This window comes from Lynx rufus, unplaced genomic scaffold, assembly GCF_022079265.1.
Source record: "Lynx rufus isolate CCGP_SWC_20201006 ecotype Redwood Valley unplaced genomic scaffold, mLynRuf1.p SCAF_9, whole genome shotgun sequence".
Lineage (NCBI taxonomy): Eukaryota > Metazoa > Chordata > Mammalia > Carnivora > Felidae > Lynx > Lynx rufus.
In genome coordinates, this window is record NW_025814897.1 from 43,526,810 (window position 1) to 43,546,130 (window position 19,321).

Consider the following 19,321-nt stretch of genomic DNA (forward strand, 5'->3'; position numbering starts at 1 on the left):
TTCTAAAACATAAACAAAGAAGACAATAAATTAATAAAAAGAATACCAATAAGCTATTATCAAACTTAATCCTAAGAGTTTTAGCTCTCCAGATACTCTTCTGTACATGTTTTTCACTATGTTCATCTATATCCATAATTTTAAAAGCCCTAAATTAAATCCTATGTTATGTACCAATTTGTAAAGATACTAATATTTTTTAAGCACTCCACTGATACAGGCTTTTATAAATAACATCTTATTATTAACTGTATATAGATAATTAGTAGTTAGAAATCAGGTAATGTCAAATGTAATTTCTCAAGTAATTCTTTGTTTCAGTCAAGATATCCTTTCCAGTAACTTGAGTTTGACAAATTGCTTTTAACCAAATCATCTAGAATTCTTTTTTTCTTTTTCCCGCCTATTCCCTATGTCCCTTTTCCCTAAACCCATAATTAAATCATCCAGGATGACAGACATGTGACCTTACACTTTCATTTTGCCAAACCAGCCATAAGAATCATTCATATTTTGATCTCAAATGCCAATTTAACTTCTAAAGAGTGGCTAGAAAGTGATCAGAATGAAGGGATTTAAATAGCTGTTTTGAAGATACAATGACATTAGAGCCTAAGTTTTTGTGAGGAGAGGGAAGAAATTATCAAACAAGGGAAGGATTCAAATACCATATTCAAATACAGTTAGATGTGAGGGTAAAAACAAGAGAACGTGGGACATGAATTTATCATGCAGACATTATTTTTGTAAAAATTAACTACAAGATTGAATCAGCACTAAGAGGTGTTTGTAGTCAGTATTTTTAGAGATTAGGAAGGGAATTAATCTCATTGAACAATCGGAAAGTATATCCTGCGGGTCTTCTGTACTGCAGAAGCCTAATCCAGGGAAGCTTCAAGAATCTTGATATAAAGATAGTCTTCAAATCAAATTTGGTCTGTTCAGAAGCATTGGCTGGACCATGGAGACCTGAAAATTTCAGCTTCTGTCCACTGAACCGAGAACACAGAGCCACTTATCCAACTGGGTGTCTTTTCTTTCAAGTGTTGATGAGACCAATTATAGAATCTTCAAGTGGGTACAGAGTTCCAAGGGGAAGAATTCATTTATCTTTAACTTAAAGATTCTAAAAAAGAATTTCAATTTAACCACCAGGAAGTTTGCATCTTTCTTAAAGCCAATGGTAAAATGCCTAATACATATGTATATATTATGTGTGTATCTATATATTATTATTTTCAGTTTTCACTGGAACTATGGAATAATAATCTGTACTACTGCTTAGAATTTTATAAATTAATAAGACTCTTTCTGTTATTTTATGGTTCCACGTGTGTAAAAATAGACTGCATTTCTGTAGAATTTTCTTGGAAAATCTTGTTATAGAATGTGAAAAATGATTGCTCATTTTTCAGATTGTGGCCTTTTAAAAGTGGCCAATAACTACCCAAAAATTGGTGATGTGGGAAGATGTCATTTGTGACATGTTGGAGTATCGTAAATGAGGACTTTTGAATTCACTCTTGTCTAAAAATCAGGATGCTGATTACCTCTGGTCATTTTTTTTAAAGCATACTCTATTAAATGAAACTAGTTGTCTTTTAAATTTGGGCTTTATGTATTTTCAGATGTGGATGATAGTATGTATGATATGATTGAGGAATATATTGAGGAGTATATATTCTATTTTAAACAATAGATCCCCTTTACATTAAGATTTCTTAAATGTGCAAGTGTTGACACTGAAGAGAAATCTTGTATTAAGAATGGGTGGGAGAAGGTTATATAGAATTGAACAAAATATTTGAAGTAATTTTGGTTTGTGAAGATTTTATTTGTTTATATCTGTAAGCTTTTTTTTTTTTTTAATTTATATTTGGGACAGAGAGAGACAGAGCATGAACGGGGGAGGGGCAGAGAGAGAGGGAGACACAGAATGGGAAACAGGCTCCAGGCTCTGAGCCATCAGCCCAGAGCCCGACGCGGGGCTCGAACTCACGGAACGCGAGATCGTGACCTGGCTGAAGTCGGACGCTTAACGACTGCGCCACCCAGGCGCCCCTATATCTGTAAGCTTTTGATGACAGATATATTGTCTTCTATATCTTTGTATCTCTACCAAAAAAGGTAAGTCTCTGTTGTTCTGTACATGATACTAAATAATAAGCTTATTTTGGCACTTTTGAATAAAATGTCTTTTAACTTTAAGAGAAATAAAAATTTAGCTAACTCCTTCGTCCTTCACACATATTTGTATTCTCTTCTTTCCTCATATGGTCGCATCATAATTTTTCTTACATTTTGTTAACTAACCCCTGTGGAAAATTAAAATCGTAGATGAATCATAAATTGTATTGTAATTATAATTCTTTTTTATTATAACATCTTTATTTCCACTGGCCTTTATAAAATTTTACTGTCATGGCTTTCTATAAACCTATCACAAACTCCTTCCTAATCTCTCCGAACTGGAGTTAAGATTTCTCAAGATTTAAAACATATCTATTAATTTCCCAGTTTCCTCTAGAGTTTGTTTTACTCCATTTAGGTTCAGAAGTGATAAAAAAGAAACTGAACAGAGAAAACTTTCTGGAGGTTCCTAACCTTCCAGCAAAGAGCCCCCTCCCCAGGGACGCCTCCATACCACACTGACAGGTCAGTTGAAAGCATTGCAGTCTATTTGTAACACAGCAAATTAGTCCTCTTCGGGCAGTCCAGCTCAGGATCTGATATGCTCTTCCTTTTTGGCACAAGTCATACTGATTTTTAATTTTTTAGGAAAAAAAAAAAATCTTGCGAGGGGTGCCCGAAGGCTCTGCATTGACAGTGCAGTCCCTGCTTGGGATTCTCTGTCTCCCTCTCTCTCTCTCTCTCTCTCTCTCTGCCCTTCCCCCACCCTCTTTTTCTCTCTCACAAAATAAATAAGTAAATGTTAAAAAAAATCTTGAGGAAGGGATGGAAACTTATGTTTTTCTGTTTATTAAGCAATCTGAGATGCAACTAAATTCCAGGTTGGGAAAATGAAAAAGTATATATATTTTCTATACATAAAAATAAAACTGAAGCACCTGGGTGGCTCATTGGGTTAAGCTTCTGACTCTTGACTTTGGCTCAGGTCATGATCTCATGGTTCCAGGGTTTGAGCCCTGTGTGGGGCTCTGTGCTCACAGTGTGGAGCTTGCTTGGGATTCTGTCTGCCTCTTTCTCTGCCCCTCCTCTGCTTTCTTTCTCTCTCTCTGCTACTCTCTTTCAAAATAAATTTTAAAAAACAAAACCAATATAGGCTTTTATGTCAATGGCAACTTGGCAGAAAACTAACTCATGGCTTAAATCTTTTAGGCAATTGTGCCTTTGTCGTATCAAATGATATTCTAAATCATTCTGACCAATAGACGTATCTTTCTCCTTAAAGCAGAATTGTAGCAATTTTGTGGGAGCACATGTATGCTGCTGGCTCCTAGTAAGGTCCTAGGGACATGGGGTGCCAGATCCTAAAAGGTCTTTGGAGAAGGAAGTAGTGGGGGGAGGAGTGCATTCATGACCCTCTTCTTCCCTTCTCCTCCATGCTGCTTGCCCTCTCTTGCTGACCTCCAAATGCTGATCCTCCTGCTGACCCTCTCTACCCTTTCTGGCAGCTTCCATCTCACCCCTCCTCCCCCAAGTTGTGGCCAGTGTAGTGGGTTCCTGGGCATTGGGTCAGCCCCTACCCCTTTGTGTATTGGTAACATACATTGACATGATTTCCTAAAACAGAAGATTCAGTTACTTTCTTTGAATTTTTATTTTGAAAATTATGCAGGCGAGCCATTTTCCCCTCTAATTCCTATCTGCACTAAGTGGAAGAAAAAAAAAGATAGTTTCTGTTTAACTGATGAATGTGGCTTTTACTCTTTACTTTAATGTTAAGAAAATTATGGCTGTTTCATGGATTTCTTCTGCAGTCCCATACTTGTAATCGTTAAGTAGATTTTTCTCATTTTCTCCTTCAATGTCCATGAAAGCAGTGCTGAAGAATCAGAATATCTGGTCAAAACAAAAGAACTGAAGTGACCTTAAAAAGGTAGTGTCTTCTCTCTGTATGGGAAAAAGGGAGATATTTAGATTTCTCAGTTACTGTCAAATGCATCATGGCTACAGAGATGCAGTGGGTCCAAGCTCCTTGAAGTTCATGACATTTGAGTGACCTCAGGGAGACAATTGACAATTTTGCAAAGTTGCTAGAGGTCTGTATGTAAGGTGGCCACACATAACCTGCTCACTTGACTTCTAACCTTTCTATCTTGTTGATTTGGAGACTGTTATCTAGGCTTATGCAACATTCTCTATGGCTTGAGATGAAACTTTCAAGCCCGTCTTTTACTGCCTGACTTTCTTTTAATGTGCTAAGCTGGAAACAGGATTTGATTTCCTGAACTGCTCATCTGCTTTGTCCATGCCACTAAGGAATTTAGTTCATCTTTCATCTCATTCGTGTTCTTTTGAAACAAGGTGCTTTGGGGCTCAAGTCTTTTCAGTTTATTTACTTATTTACATTTATTACATTTGTAATACATTACAAATATTATATTTATTTACATTGATAGAGGAGATTTTGTGTTCTCTTTTGTGTAACAATTCACAATTAAAATGTAAATAAATAAAAGTCTGATGCTTCAGGATGCTTCCCTGATGTACAGAGTCTCCTTGTAAAATGCATAATTGCATTGTATATCAGTCTTCCTATCAATATTATTAAAGTATTTTAGAATTAAAAAAAAAACTTTAAATAAATAAAGAAGTTTTAATTGATAAGATCTTGGCTCCAGTACAAGGATCTATAAGTTATTCCTTAAGTGGACAGGAGAGAATATACATCACTGAAATATGTCCCATTCTGGGGTGCCTGGGTGGCTCAGTCCGTTAAGCATCTGACTCTTGGTTTCCGTTCAGGTTCAGGTCATGATCTCAACAGTTCCTGAATTGGAACTCCCTCTGTCAGCAGGGAGCCTGCTTTGGGATTCTCTCTCCCCTTCCTGATTGTGCTGTCTCTTTCTCAAAACAGAACAAAACAAACAAGCAAAAAAACTAGTCTCTTCTTAAAATCTCAGGTGATGAAAGTGTTTGGAGCAGTTCAGTTACACAGTGATACCTACCACTGAGAAGGGAAAACAAACAGCCTAAAAATTTATAATGTCAAAATTCAAAATCCCGTCCCCTTTCAAAAAGAAAGTTTTTCTTGGAGTCTACTCATAATTATCTTTCTCATTTCTGGAACTTTAGGAACAAGAGAACAAGCTCGGCCTGATATATCAAGTTTGGACAAGAGTGGCAGCACCAACTCATTTGTTAATTGTAGAAGACACAATTATCCAATTACAGTTTGTTTTTAAATTTTTTTAATGTTTACTTTTGACACACAGAGAGAGACACACACAGAGCGTGAGCAGGGGAGGGACAGAGAGAGAGGGAGACACAGAATCCAAAGCAGGCTCCAGGCTCTGAGCTGTCAGCACAGAGTCTGATGCAGGGCTTGAACTCACAAACCGTGAGATCATGACCTGAGCCGGAAGTTGGTCGCTTAACCGACTGAGCCACTCAGGCACCCCCAAGGCTATGTGTTTTATAAGAGCATTTTTTTTCCATATTTTCTTTCATGTCATTTTTACTTTTTGTTTTATAAGAGAATAAAAATTCTTGCCATATGAAAAAATGTGGCCAGGTAAAGGAATAAATATCTTATTTTCATGGATAAGATACCAAGGAAGTCCCAGATGGTGAGTGTAATAATTGGGAAGTTTTCTAATGGCCTCACTTTGATTTCATTTCAGTCATAAGTAAGTTTCAGGTTATACTAATTCTTTTTTTTTTTAATTTTTTTCTTACGTTTCTTTATTTTTGAGAGGCAGAGAAAGAAAGAACACAAGTGGAGGAGGGGCAGAGAGAGTGAGAGATACAGAATCTGAAGTAGGATCCAGGCTCTGAGCTGTCAGCACAGAGCCCGACACGGGGCTTGAACTCACGACTCGTGAGATCACGATTTGAGCCAAATTCGGACGCTCAACTGACTGAGCCACCCAGGAGCCCCATCAGGTTATATTAATTCTATATAAGTAATCAAACCTAAGAGGTAGATAGAATGAATGTGATAAACATCTCCAGGACTATCAAGAATAAGATACTTTTGATGTGAGGGCTGAGAAAATGTACCAAATAGAAATGCAAACATTCATCAGTTGATGGACATTTAGGCTCTTTCCATAATTTGGCTATTGTTGAGAGTGCTGCTATAAATATTGGGGTACAAGCACCCCTGTATCCCTTGGGTAAATTCCTAGCAGTGCAATTGCTGGGTCATAGGGTAGATCTATTTCTAATTTTTTCAGGAATCTCCACACTGTTTTCCAGAGCGGCTGCACCAGTCTGCATTCCCACCAACAGCATAAGAGGGTTCCCGTTTCTCCACATCCTCTCCAGCATCTATAGTCCCCTGATGTGTTCATTTTAGCCACTCTGACTGGCGTGAGGTGGTATCTGAGTGTGGTTTTGATTTGTATTTTCCTGATGAGGAGTGACGTTAAGCATCTTTTCATGTGCCTGTTGGCCATCTGGATGTCTTCTTTAGAGAAGTGTCTATTTATGTTTTCTGCCCATTTTTTCACTGGATTATTAGAAGTTGTGGTTTATATACACAATGGAATACTACGTGATAATGAGAAAGAATGAAATATGGCCTTTTGTAGCAACATGGATGGAACTGGAGAGTGTTATGTTAAGTGAAATAAGTCATACAGAGACAGATACCACATGTTTTCACTCCTATGTGGATCCTGAGAAACTTAACAGAAGACCATGGTGGGGGTGGGGGGAAGGAAATAAAAATAAAAAAAAGGTTAGAGAGGGAGGGAGCCAAAACATGAGATTCTTAAAAACTGAGAACAAACTGAGGGTTGATGGGGGGTGGGAGGAAGGGAAGGGTAGGTGATGGGAATTGAGGAGGGCACCTGTTGGGATGAGCACTGGGTGTTGTATGGAAACCAGTTTGACAATAAATTTCATATTAAAAAAAAAAGAAATGCAAACTGTCCCATCTTCTAATATCGAAGGCAAATATTGAATGTCTTTAAAGTAGCTAATTCTGGGGCGCCTGGATGGCTCAGTCGGTTAAGCGGCCGACTTCGGCTCAGGTCACGATCTCGCGGTCTGTGAGTTCGAGCCCCGTGTCGGGCTCTGTGCTGCCGGCTCAGAGCCTGGAGCCTGTCTCAGATTCTGTGTCTCCCTCTCTCTCTGACCCTCCCCCGTTCATGCTCTGTCCCTCTCTGTCTCAAAAATAAATAAACGTTAAAAAAAATTAAAAAAAAATAAAGTAGCTAATTCTGCCTGGAGATACAAGAAAATCTGAGAGAAATAAGAAGAATGCTAGCTATAAAATTTTCTTTGAAAAGGAAGAAAACTTAAGATTATCAAACTTCAGATGTATTTGCTGTTACTCAGCAAAATGTTAGCATCTGTAAAAAAATCTCAGGAACCACCGGCAAAAATAGAAAAGGAGTGTTAGATTGAAGCTCCAGCAGATAAGATTATACAATCTAAGATCACTTGGAAAGAGGCAGCAAGTCAGGAAAAAACTCGCAATAGAGTCTCTTTATTAGTCAACACAGTGCTTCATGAAAAATGTGGGAGGGGAAGAGTGTGTTAGGGTGAAAAAATAATGGAACATTTCTGATAACTATTTTCAAAATTTGGAGAATCATTTCTGTCTTAGTCACCCATTTAAGGGAGTAAAAGGCAAAAAAGAGGCTCCTTGTCTCATGGCTCTCAGTTAGCCAGGCTTTGAGTAGGTAAACACTTGTCACTTGGAAAATGTGAAGAGCAGAGTTTATACCTTCTTGAACACTGGACTTGGACCTAACCTTGAACAACACCATATCTCTTTTGTTGAGCTCCCCTGTGTTTCATTAATCACAACCTTTTGGAATTTCTCCTACTGTGCCAATCATTTCAATATTTTCTTCTGAAAGAATAAAAACTGATCTCCTTTTCACTGTGTATCCAGAATTCTCGGATATTTCTCACAGCTTGGTATGCTCCAATGCCTAAGCATAAACCAATAGGAATGGAACACAAGAGCTGTAGAAAACACCTACTCATTTCCTGAAAGTCAGATCCCTTTGCCCCAGATATTTTATTTTTTTATTTTTTTATTTTTTTCAACGTTTACTTATTTTTGGGACAGAGAGAGACAGAGCATGAACGGGGGAGGGGCAGAGAGAGAGGGAGACACAGAATCGGAAACAGGCTCCAGGCTCTGAGCCATCAGGCCAGAGCCCGACGCGGGGCTCGAACTCACGGACCGCGAGATCGTGACCTGGCTGAAGTCGGATGCTTAACCGACTGCGCCACCCAGGCGCCCCTGCCCCAGATATTTTTTGCAGCTTTCCTGCTGGATGGGACAAGGCCACAAATTGGAATTTTACATATACCTAGATAACAGCCAGTGGTTGACTATGTCAGTCTACCTCTTGACCACCTCTGCTATTTGGGAGGCCATGTGAGAGAGCACATCTTCCAACTCATTTCAATGTGGAGGCTCTTGTTAGATCAGATTAGTCTATCCTCTAACTGGTCCTAAGAGAGGCTTTCACTTGCACCAACTACCCATGAGAAGTGAACCCTCAATGTCATGGGATTAAGCACATTAGTGATTATGTGGTTGCTTCATATTTCAGTCATTATTTATCCTATGACTGTACTCCAAAGTATTTCTTTCTTTCTTAAAAAAATTTTTTACAAGATACAGATATCACATGGTATTATAGAATTCTCTATTCTCTATCATCTGTATTATTTTTTTCAAATCTAAACAGGTTTTGTTTTATGCACTGCTTAGAGAAGTTAATACCACTTTATGTTTAGTAAGTAATTTAACACATATGTCAGTTTAGAAACTGATAGTCTCCATTATTCAAAGTGTTATTTTTTGTTTCCCTATCACTTTATGTAGGGTCTTCATCTTCTACTAGATTATATTGATTATCCTAGGGAAATCTCAAAATCAATACTACAGAATAAAATTATGCTGTCGGTATTTCATACCTTAAAATAATGGACTTTTCTTAGTCTATGAATCTGGAAATTAATCTATTTCTTGTCTGTTGTTGACATTTCCCATTAGTATTTTTTGTCCTATTATGTTAGCTGTATTCTGAAAAATTATGTTTCAATGCTGAAATAATATTTTCTTACATTAACTCTTTTGCTTATTTATTTATTCATGTTTAATTTATTGTATTTTATGGTCTAAGTACTGCATTGAATAGTGGGAATAGAGTTGTAAGTGAGACAAATACTGCCTCTACTCTCTTAGAATTTTCAACCTAATAAGTATCAGTCTAATAAGTTTCAATCTAATAAGTGTCTACCAATTTGATGAAAGTTTGTTGATAATTATAATAAGGTAATATAATATGCTTAGAGGGTATGGAACAAGAGGAGCTACCCTGATCTGTGGAGTCAGAAGGACTTCCCTAAAAAGCTTTTGTTTCAGTCAAGATTCGATGAATGACTAAGGTTTAGAGGAATGATAATGTCTGTCAGATATTTGGATTTATCCAACTAGGTCAGCCTTGAAGAGATTAAGCATCACTCCTTTTGCGTACTAAGCTGAGATATATACCACTTCATTTCTTCTACCCCAATCTGGTTCAAACATGCAAGTAAAACACATTGCTCACAATGCAGAGGAGCCTTGAAAACATTATGTGAATGTTTACAAAATACAAAAATAAAAATACAAAAAGCCACATGCTGTGTGTGACTGACTTTGCATGAAATGTATATGATAGACAAATCCATACAGACTGCAAGGAGAGTTGAGGTTGACAAGGGATGAGAGGGTGAAAAGGGAGTAAGTATTAAAGGGTATTTATTTCTTTTGGGGGTGATGGAAATGTCCTGGGATTAAATCGTTATGATAGTTGCACCACTCTTGGGATATTACTAAAAGCCACTGAATTATGTACTTTATAATTTTTTTTATTTTTGAAAGAAAGAGAGGGGGAGAGGCAGAGAGAGATGGAGAGACAGAGAATCCCAAGCAAGCTCCACATTGTCAGCATGAAATCCCATGTGGGCCTCAATTTCACAAACCGTGAGATCGTGACCTGAGCCGAAATCAAGAGTTGGACGGGTAACCGACTGAGTCACCCAGGTGCCTCTGAATTATGTATATACTTTAGAGGAATGACTTTTATGGTATGTAAATTTCATCTTACTAAAACTGTTATTAAGAAAAGAAGAAGAAAAGGCTGGCGCAAGAACAGACACTCAGATCAATGGAACAGAATAGAGAGCCCAGAAATGGACCCATAAACGTGTGGCCAACTAATCTTTGACAAAGCAGGAAAGAATATCCAATGGAATAAACACAGTATCTTCAGCAGGTGGTGCTGTGAAAACTGGACAGCAATGTGCAGAAGAATGAACCTGGACCAGCTTCTTACACCATAATCAAAAATAAACTCAAGATGGCTGAAAGACCTAAACGTGAGACAGGAAGCCATCAAAATCCTCGAGGAGAAAGCAGGCAAAAACCTCTTTGACCTTGGCCACAGCAACTTCTTACTCAACACATCTCTGGAGGCAAGGGAAACAAAAGCAAAAATGAACTACTGGGACCTCATCAAAATAAAAAGCTTCTGCACAGCAAAGGAAACAAACAGCAAAACTAAAAGGCAACTGACAGAATGGGAGAAGATATTTGCAAATGACATATCAGATAAAGGGTTAGTATCCAAAATCTGTAAAGAACTTATCAAACTCAACACCCAAAAAACAAATAATCCAGTGAAGAAATGGGCAAAAGACATGAATAGACACTTCTCCAAAGCAGACATCCAGATGGCCAACCGACACATGAAAAAATGCTCCACATCATTCATCATCAGGGGAATACAAATCAAAACCACCATGAGATACCACCTGACACCTGTCAGGATGGTTAACATTAACAACTCAGGCAACAACAGATGTTGGCGAGGATGTGGAGAAAGAGGATCTCTTTTGCATTGTTGGTGGGAATGCAAGCTGGTGCAGCCACTCTGGGAAACAGTATGGAGGTTTCTCAAAAAACTAAAAATAGAACTACCCTGCGAGCCAGCAATTGCAATACTAGGCATTTATCCAAGGGATACAAGTGTGCTGTTTTGAAGGGACACATGCACCCCCATGTTTATGGCAGCACTATCAACAGTAACCAAAGTACAGGAAGAGCCCAAATGTCCATCCATGGATGAATGGATAAGGAAGATGTGGTATATATATATACAATGGGGTATTACTTGGCAATCAAAAAGAATGAAATCATGCCATTTGCAATGACATGGATGGAACTGGAGGGTATTATGTATGCTAAGTGAAATTAGTCAGAGAAAGACAAAAATAATATTACTTCACTCATATGAGGAGTTGAAGAGACAAAACAGATGAACATAAGGGAAGGGAAACAAAAATAATATAAAAACAGGGAGGGGGACAAAACAGAAGAGACTCATAAATATGGAGAACAAACTGAGGGTTCCGGGAACAGTTGTGGGAGGGGGGGATGGGCTAAATGGGGGAAGGGGCACTAAGGAATCTACTCCTGAAATCATTGTTGCACTATATGCTAACTAATTTGTATGTAAATTTAAAAAAATAAAACATAAAACAAGTTAAATAAAAATAAAGAAAGAAGAAAAGGCATTGATTATATTCCAGAAAATGCTCCAAAATAAACAATTTTTTATTAAAAGAAAATTTAATACACAAATTTATATAGTCAACATAGTTAATGCCATTTTATAAACGTACAATGGTTCTGTTCCCTTAAGTCAGTGTGCTCAAAGACCCTTATTATCCTGTTGTTTTACATGAAAAGATTTCATGATAGGAATTTCCTCAGACATGGGAATTCATCAAATAAATGCTCACAAAACTTGTTTTTTCAGAGGGAACCAAAGCAAAGGAAAGGCTTCAGAGGGAAAGAGAAGGAGGAAGGAAGGAAACTGTATATGAGGGAACTTTTGCAAACATCGTAGAAGCTCACAGTTCCATTGTCGTAATCCAGAAATACTCCAATCTGACCCAGAGGCCTTTCCACATACTGAATTAAGGGCGGGGAGTTGGTGGAGAGGCTATAACGATTGTTTATCTTCAAAGAAAACAGAAGAAATGCTGCCTCAGGATCACTAATGGTATCAATATCACTCATAAAGGAATCTTTACAGACTCCCAGAATCCAATTTGGGGAGCATGTGACATCCACCTCCCAGTAATGTTTACCAGAGGTGAAGACCTGAGGTCCCCAGGCTGCAAAGCTCGCCAGGCTCTCAGGCTCTCTGGACACACCAGGATGGGTGACTCCAAACATCACACTTCCAGCATCCTCAGAAACGCACATGTAGCGACCGGTGGCTTCCTGACTCAGCACATTACCCACTACAAAGAGAGGCAAAAATTAGGTCAGTGAATGGGTTTCCACGTCCTGAGGGGCAAAGATTTTCTACCCACCAGTGACCTCTTCATTTCCCCTCCTTCAAGGAAATACAAAAGAAAAGAGTGAAGAGAGTTCAGAGGGCTTATCTATGAAGAGCAAGAGTTGTGACTGCCTCTATAGCACAGAAACCCTTCAAATCATACAGAAAAAGGAAAAACATCCAGACATACTGTGAACTGTGTGAAGCAGTCATTTAATGTCAGTCTGGATAATTTATTTCAGGACACACCTCATTTTTTGTCTTTACTTCAGAAAACTCTTCCTGTGTTGTTTATCTTTAATACTATTTAATAAATAAATAGCACCTAGCTATTATGTGGGTGTTGACTGGCATATAACTGGTACCTGTGACATTTTCAAATGTCAAAAATTTTATAGAAATCCACGTATGCTTAGTTTAGAAGCTTCTGAAAAGAATGTTGTGGCTTTACATTATCTGTTCAGATCCTGGATTTAGTCAAATCCCAATTTTAGCCCTCTGCTGTCTAGACCTACTCTCTGTTGTGGGCCCACTCTGTTTCAGCCCTGTTCACACATCCCTTGCCTTTCAGTGGCTTTGAGATTGCTCTAATAACATTAAAATTATTCTGCCAATGACAATTTTGGTCTTTCTCTGTCAAAGCTTTCTGATTTTATAAGTAATAGTCTTTGTACAATGCGTGATAAAGGCACTTGGAATACAGAAAAAATTAAAAACCACCAATGCCATATTTAAGCTTTCAAGACTGGAGTAAACTGAATAAACATACATATTGATTGTTACTCTGAGAACTAAATATTCTAGCTCTTCATAACTACACGACCAACCTGGTTACTCTTCTCTTGCTCTGTTTGTGTCAGAAACAACTAAAAAATATGTATCGTGCTTTGCATTTTCAGTAAAGTAGAAGTTGGAAAATTTAGTCTTTATCATTGTAACATGACTATTTAGAGAGAAAAGAGATAATAAGTTTGGAAAGTCATACACTACCTTCATGTCAGAAAAAACAAAATTAAAAGAGAAAGGAGAATCATCCCCAAGAACCACTAAAGAAATTGAGGCCTGATTGCCAAAGGGCTGATTCTTACCTCTGAAGTTGTTCAGTATGTCTAGGATTCCTGTGATGCCGTGCGAGGTGAGCTCTGGAATCATGGGCTGAGGCTTTTGCACCTGCACCAATTCAGTCCTGTAAAGAACGACATCAGTTACACTTCTGGGCCAAAGGTCAATCGCACTAGATTACAAAAGCAGCAGTGTTTACTCAAAGAGTTTTCATCAGAATTCTCCCATTTTGGTTTATTGGGAATACATTGTATTCCACGCTCTTGGGAATATGAGAAACGTTACTTTACCTTTTTTTCTAAATTTAAATTATATCAAACTCCAACTTCTCCATTCTTCTCAGATATTATTCCATTTCGCAAATTACTGAGGATCATTCCCTCCCTCTATTCCACCTCAGGCAAAGCAAAGATCCTGAGGTCTTACAGAGAGCACAATGTTCAGGCAAAGCCTTTGGGAGGTCGGTCTGCACATAGTCACTAATGATATATTCAGTGTCTAAAAGGGGAGAGCCCACTGAGTCAGACAGTTTTGTTCTTTTCTGTCCAGCAAGAGAATCTACTTTCAGCCTGGCAGCTTTGGTCCCCAGGGTCTGACCCCCCTCAATGGGCAGCAGGAAGCCATTTCCTGTGAGGCCCTGTCTACCACCGGATGTGTTGTGATAGAATAGGTGAGATCATTACTACTGCTGGGAACAAAATCACACTCCCCTCCTATCCATTCTTGGGGAATATCCGTCTTTCTTGTCTTTTTCACCTCCAACTCTCTAGGGTAGGAACCCCTTCTGTTACACCTTAGAAAAATTCCTTCGGTAAGTTTTACTGTGGTGAGGTGGGAGAGGATTTGGGAGCAGTGAGTGGAACAGAGCCCAGAATGTTGCATGGTTTGAAGTATATTTTAATTCATCCGCACAAAAAGAAAACTGAGTCCAAGGAGCAGAAGGTCTTTAGGCTTCTTTAAAAAGAAATAGAAAGTAGCCACAGAGGGGCACCTGGGTGGCTCAGTCAGTTAAGCGTCTGACTCTTGGTTTCTACACAGGTCGCAATCTCAGATTGTGGGATTGAGCCCCACACTGGGCTCCATGTTGAGAGTGTGGAGCCTGCTTGGGATTCTCTCTCTCCCTCTCTCTCTTTGTCCTTGTGTGCTCGCTCTCACTCTCTCAAATATAAATAAATAAGCCTCAACAACAACAAACAACAACAACAGAAAGTAGCCACAGAGAATGATTTTAAGAGCTCAAAACATGTCCATCCACTTTATCAATAAGAACAAGAGACTTGCTCAGCAATCAGTAACCATTAGTGGAAACTCACCTTTGCAATACATTTCCCAAGTCCTGTAAGGGAAAAAAAAAGTAATGTTAATCATGAGAGTTTTGTTTTTTTGCTTCTCTAAGTATTCTTGTTTGTTCGCTTAAATAATGTATTTTTTTCTCTCATTCCCCTCTAAGGAACAATCAGAGACTACCTTAATAGAACCTAAACTAAAGCATGACAGAGTTCCTTAGGATATATTAAGGAAAGAAGGAGGTCAGGAAGGGGCTGTGCAGAGATGCAACACGATCTAGGTTTCCACTGTCACTCAGAGCCCAGTCTTATTCCCAAGAAGAGATCTGATCATTTGCGATAACAATGAAAGCAAAACAGAGAAATTACATTTTAAAAAGTTATAGAGTGCAGTAAAATTGGTTGCCAAATTCTACAACCCTTGCCTAGTCAGAGGGCAAAATCTCAGTGTCTTCAGCAAGTTATTTCTGGAGTGGGGGAAACAGAGAGTGACAATGGATTAGGGGAACATAAATTGAGAATTACTCCAACGTAGCTAACCTTCCTCTGGTTATAGGGTTTTTCTGATTTTGGATCATTTATCCATGTGATTAGTACTTCTGATTACACAGCAATAATTTTGCCGTAGGTTAGCTCCTAAATGGGAAAAAATCTCCCAAAGATTACCAGGGTATGAAGAAATAAATGGTTGGACAAACAGAATGATGGGAGTCAATAAGCATCATGACTTTGCTGAGAGTAATGGTATATGCTGTTAGCATTTCAATGTCATGGCAACATTGCCCAAAAAAGGATTCCTGTCTCTGAGGATGAACCCTGCCTTCTCACCTGGAGCAGCTCCAGGTCAGGCTTGTGGCACATCTCAGTCAGCTCTTTGTACATTTCTTTCAGGCTTGCTTTCTGTTGGGTCATTCTGAATGCACTTTCCTGGAGTTGTTGCAAAATCTCCTCCGCCTCTTTCTCCAGTGTCTCCAGATGGAGTTGCTCCTCCTCGCGGAGAAACAGATGCATCTTCTGATACTGCATTTTAATCATCACTTTCCTTAAAAGCACATAGTCCTGAGAAGATGGTAGGTGTAAAGGGTTAGCCTCACTCACAACAGAAAACCTCAACCTTCAATCCTACTTCCTTGGTGTCATTGAGAAAGTACTTGACAAACTTCATACCTCATATCTCCAAACGTCTGGAATATTTGCTAGTCCTTTATGTTCACCCTTTGTCTATGTTCTTAGATGCCTTCCCTGTTCAAATCAAGCTCTCTAAGAGGTCCCAGGCTATCTTGCTGTGATGCTCCATCAATTATTTCCTCTCTTACCTGAACCTCCTTTTCTTTTGTTCCTTTGTCTGATTTTTCTAAATGTTTAAAAATACTTATGTATACACCACACTTTACAGATCTTTAAATTCTCTACTTTTCCTCTCGGTGCTACCCAATGCTCTCCTCTTCTTCACAGCCAAATTCATTGCAATGTTTTATTTTATTTTTAAGTTTGTTTATTTTGAGAGAGAGAGAGAGAGAGAGAGTGAGCACGCAGGAGCAGGGGAAGGGCAGAGAGAGAAGGAAAGAATCCCCAGCAGGCTCTGAGCTTTCAGCATAGAGCCTGATGCGGGACTCGATCTTACAAACCAAGAGATTATGACCTGAGCTAAAATCAAGAGTTGGATGCTTGGGGTGCCTGGGTGGCTCACTCGGTTAAGCATCCAACTTCGGATCAGGTCATGATCTCATGGTTCATGAGTTCCAGCCCCACATTGGACTCTGTGCTGACAGCTTGGAGCCTGGAGCCTACTTCGAATTCTGTGTCTCCCTCTCCCTTTGCCCCTCCCCTGCTAGCTAGCACTCTGTCTCTCTCTCTCTCTCTAAAATAAATAAATATTTTAAAAAATTAAGAAAAAAAGAGTTGGACGCTTAACCAACTGAATCACCAGGCACCCCTATTACAATGTTTTCTTTTTTTTTTTTTAATTTTTTTTTTCAACATTTATTTATTTTTGGGACAGAGAGAGACAGAGCATGAACGGGGGAGGGGCAGAGAGAGAGGGAGACACAGAATGGGAAACAGGCTCCAGGCTCTGAGCCATCAGCCCAGAGCCTGACGCGGGGCTCGAACTCACGGACCGCGAGATCGTGACCTGGCTGAAGTCGGACGCTTAACCGACTGCGCCACCCAGGCGCCCCTACAATGTTTTCTTAAACTCAGTGTCTAAGGAGGTTTATCTAAACCTGTAGGGTTGGACTAGGAATATCTCGCATGCCCTGGGTATCCCATATACCAGAATTCTTTGCACTAGCTTTTATTGGCCTGTATATCTGTGATTACTGATCTATCATTTGAAACCATTACTTTTTCATGGAAAAAAAAAGTGATCCTTTAATTGGCAACTTAAATGTAGCCAAAAATCTAAACCACCATTATGTCAATCTGCATAAAAACAGATAGAACATTTTCATTCTTACCTCAAATGACTGGATTTTGTTAGCTTCTTGATTCAGATCATTTTGCATTTCTTGACTCATGTTCCATAAAGAGCCCATTCTCTTCAGAAGTTTCTCCTGCAAAATAACCATGAGCTTTAGCAACACAGAAGATAATATTATAGATTTCATCCCCTTATCTATGGGAAAAGTCAGTGGCTGAGAAACCAGTAATCTTGAGTTAGCATGGAGTGGCCAGATTTCTCTGCATTATCTAATTTGATTCTAATATTTGTGATATCAGAGGTGACAAACGTAATAGAGATTTGAGGGTAGTCTATAGATAATATTATCCATTTCCTGAGAAACTGGCACTCGAATTTTTATATAACCTGACTATGAAGGCATCAAGCTTGCATCAGAAGCCAGTGTTCCTGGTAGTAGCCACTTACCCCACAATTACATCAAACACACAGATTTGGACAATGTTTCTAAGGAAATTTCCCTTACTAAAGGATCAACGTAGCTATGATTATAGCGTCAAAATTGGTCAACACACTGAAAGGATATTGGTCTTGGTATTTCTATTGAAAAATCACCACCTTCACTATCTCCACTCACATCAACTTCATGATCATTTTCCTCATCTTTCTCTCGGACTTAGAAGCCTATGAGTCCAAACTGTTCTAGAGCCATCACTTACCCTGTATTCCTCAGCAGCCCACTGGACTGGACTGTGGCCATGAGCCACATGCTCTGGTGATTCAGAGCAGAGCCCACACAGCAGGCTCTTGTCAGCCTCACAGAAGAACTCCTTTGCTTTCTTGTGTACCACACAGATCTGCTCATTGGAGCTGTTGGCGTGGTAAACTCTGGCCCGTCTGGCAAGGGATGCCAGTTTCTTGAGCGCAATATTGGTTTTGAAGTCTGATTTCTCTGAAATTCCCCTGCACTCAGGGCAGGACATTAGGGTCTGGGCTTCCTCCCAGCAGAGGTGCAGGCAGGGACTGCAAAAGCTGTGCCCACAGTCAATGGTGACAGGGTCTATGTAGTAGTTCATACAAATGGAGCAGATGAGTTCATTCTGCAAGGCTTGCAAGGTGTCCAAATCCATATTTCTGTACATCTTTAAAAAAAAAAGAGAGAGAGAGAGAGAAAGTCATTCTTCTGTCCTGATGAGGCGGGGGAAAGCCTTTAGACAAAAGCTTGTCTGCTTGAGCTCTATCTAATCCACCTATTAATTTAACTGAAGCACAAAGGGAGGCACGGTAGATATAGATACGTTGGGTTTATGCTATGCTACAAGTGAAAAAATGGGACAAAAGGGTCCTCACCATCTTTTTGGTTTCAAATAGACAGTGTTCTTGGGGCTCCTGGGTGGCTCAGTTGGTCAAGCATCTGACTTTGGTTCAGGTCATGATCTTACGGTCTGTGAACTCAAACCCCGTGTAGGGCTCTGTGCTGACAGCTCAGAGCCTGGGTCTGCTTCAGATTCTGTGTTCCTCCCTCTCTCTCTGCCCCTTCCCCACTCACACTCTGTCTCTGCCTCTCAAAAATAAATAAATGTCAGGGCGCCTGGGTGGCGCAGTCGGTTAAGCGTCCGACTTCAGCCAGGTCACGATCTCGCGGTCCGTGGGTTCGAGCCCCGCATCGGGCTCTGGGCTGATGGCTCAGAGCCTGGAGCCTGTTTCCGATTCTGTGTCTCCCTCTCTCTCTGCCCCTCCCCTGTTCATGCTCTGTCTCTCTCTGTCCCAAAAATAAATAAAAAACGTTGAAAAAAAAATTTTTTTTAAAAATAAATAAATGTCAAATAGACAGTCAATTTCCCAATCAGAGCTAAACTACTGCCCCTCAAAGACTGGGACAGGGAGTGAAAGGATAATTACAGAGTTACATTTCTTAGCTGATTGGTGCAGAAGCCTATATAGAATCTCAATCTCCCCTCTCCCCACCCTGACTCTCTCTCTGCATGTGTTTCTCTCTCTCTTCATGACTGTAACACAGGCACACATATACACACAGACACTTCATCTCTATGCTAACAGCCTCCATGTATACTGTCTCC

The 19,321-nt window shown here is 39.5% G+C and overlaps 1 protein-coding gene across 1 annotated transcript; it reads right to left on the reverse strand.

Moving 5' to 3' along the window:
- Nucleotides 1-11,959: 11,959 nt before the first annotated feature.
- Nucleotides 11,960-18,370, reverse strand: LOC124505910 (tripartite motif-containing protein 64-like). Its single transcript, XM_047071970.1, has 6 exons — nucleotides 17,960-18,370; nucleotides 17,299-17,394; nucleotides 15,668-15,898; nucleotides 14,867-14,889; nucleotides 13,580-13,677; nucleotides 11,960-12,453 (listed from the first exon to the last, which is right to left on the reverse strand). Exons 1-6 carry the CDS (start codon nucleotides 18,368-18,370, stop codon nucleotides 11,960-11,962), a joined length of 1,353 nt encoding a protein of 450 aa, XP_046927926.1.
- Between the last annotated feature and the right edge of the window lie 951 nt (nucleotides 18,371-19,321).

Bases quoted from the DNA above. Each gene is read 5' to 3' on its own strand.
- LOC124505910 (XM_047071970.1), bottom strand. From the start codon at position 18,370: ATGGATTTGGACACCTTGCAAGCCTTGCAGAATGAACTCATCTGCTCC. The intron at 15,899-17,298 runs GTAAGAATGAAA...CCATCTTCTCAG, and splicing joins ACAAAATCCAGTCATTTGAG to GACTATGTGCTTTTAAGGAA. The intron at 12,454-13,579 runs GTAAGAATCAGC...CTCTCTTTGTAG, and splicing joins CATACTGAACAACTTCAGAG to TGGGTAATGTGCTGAGTCAG.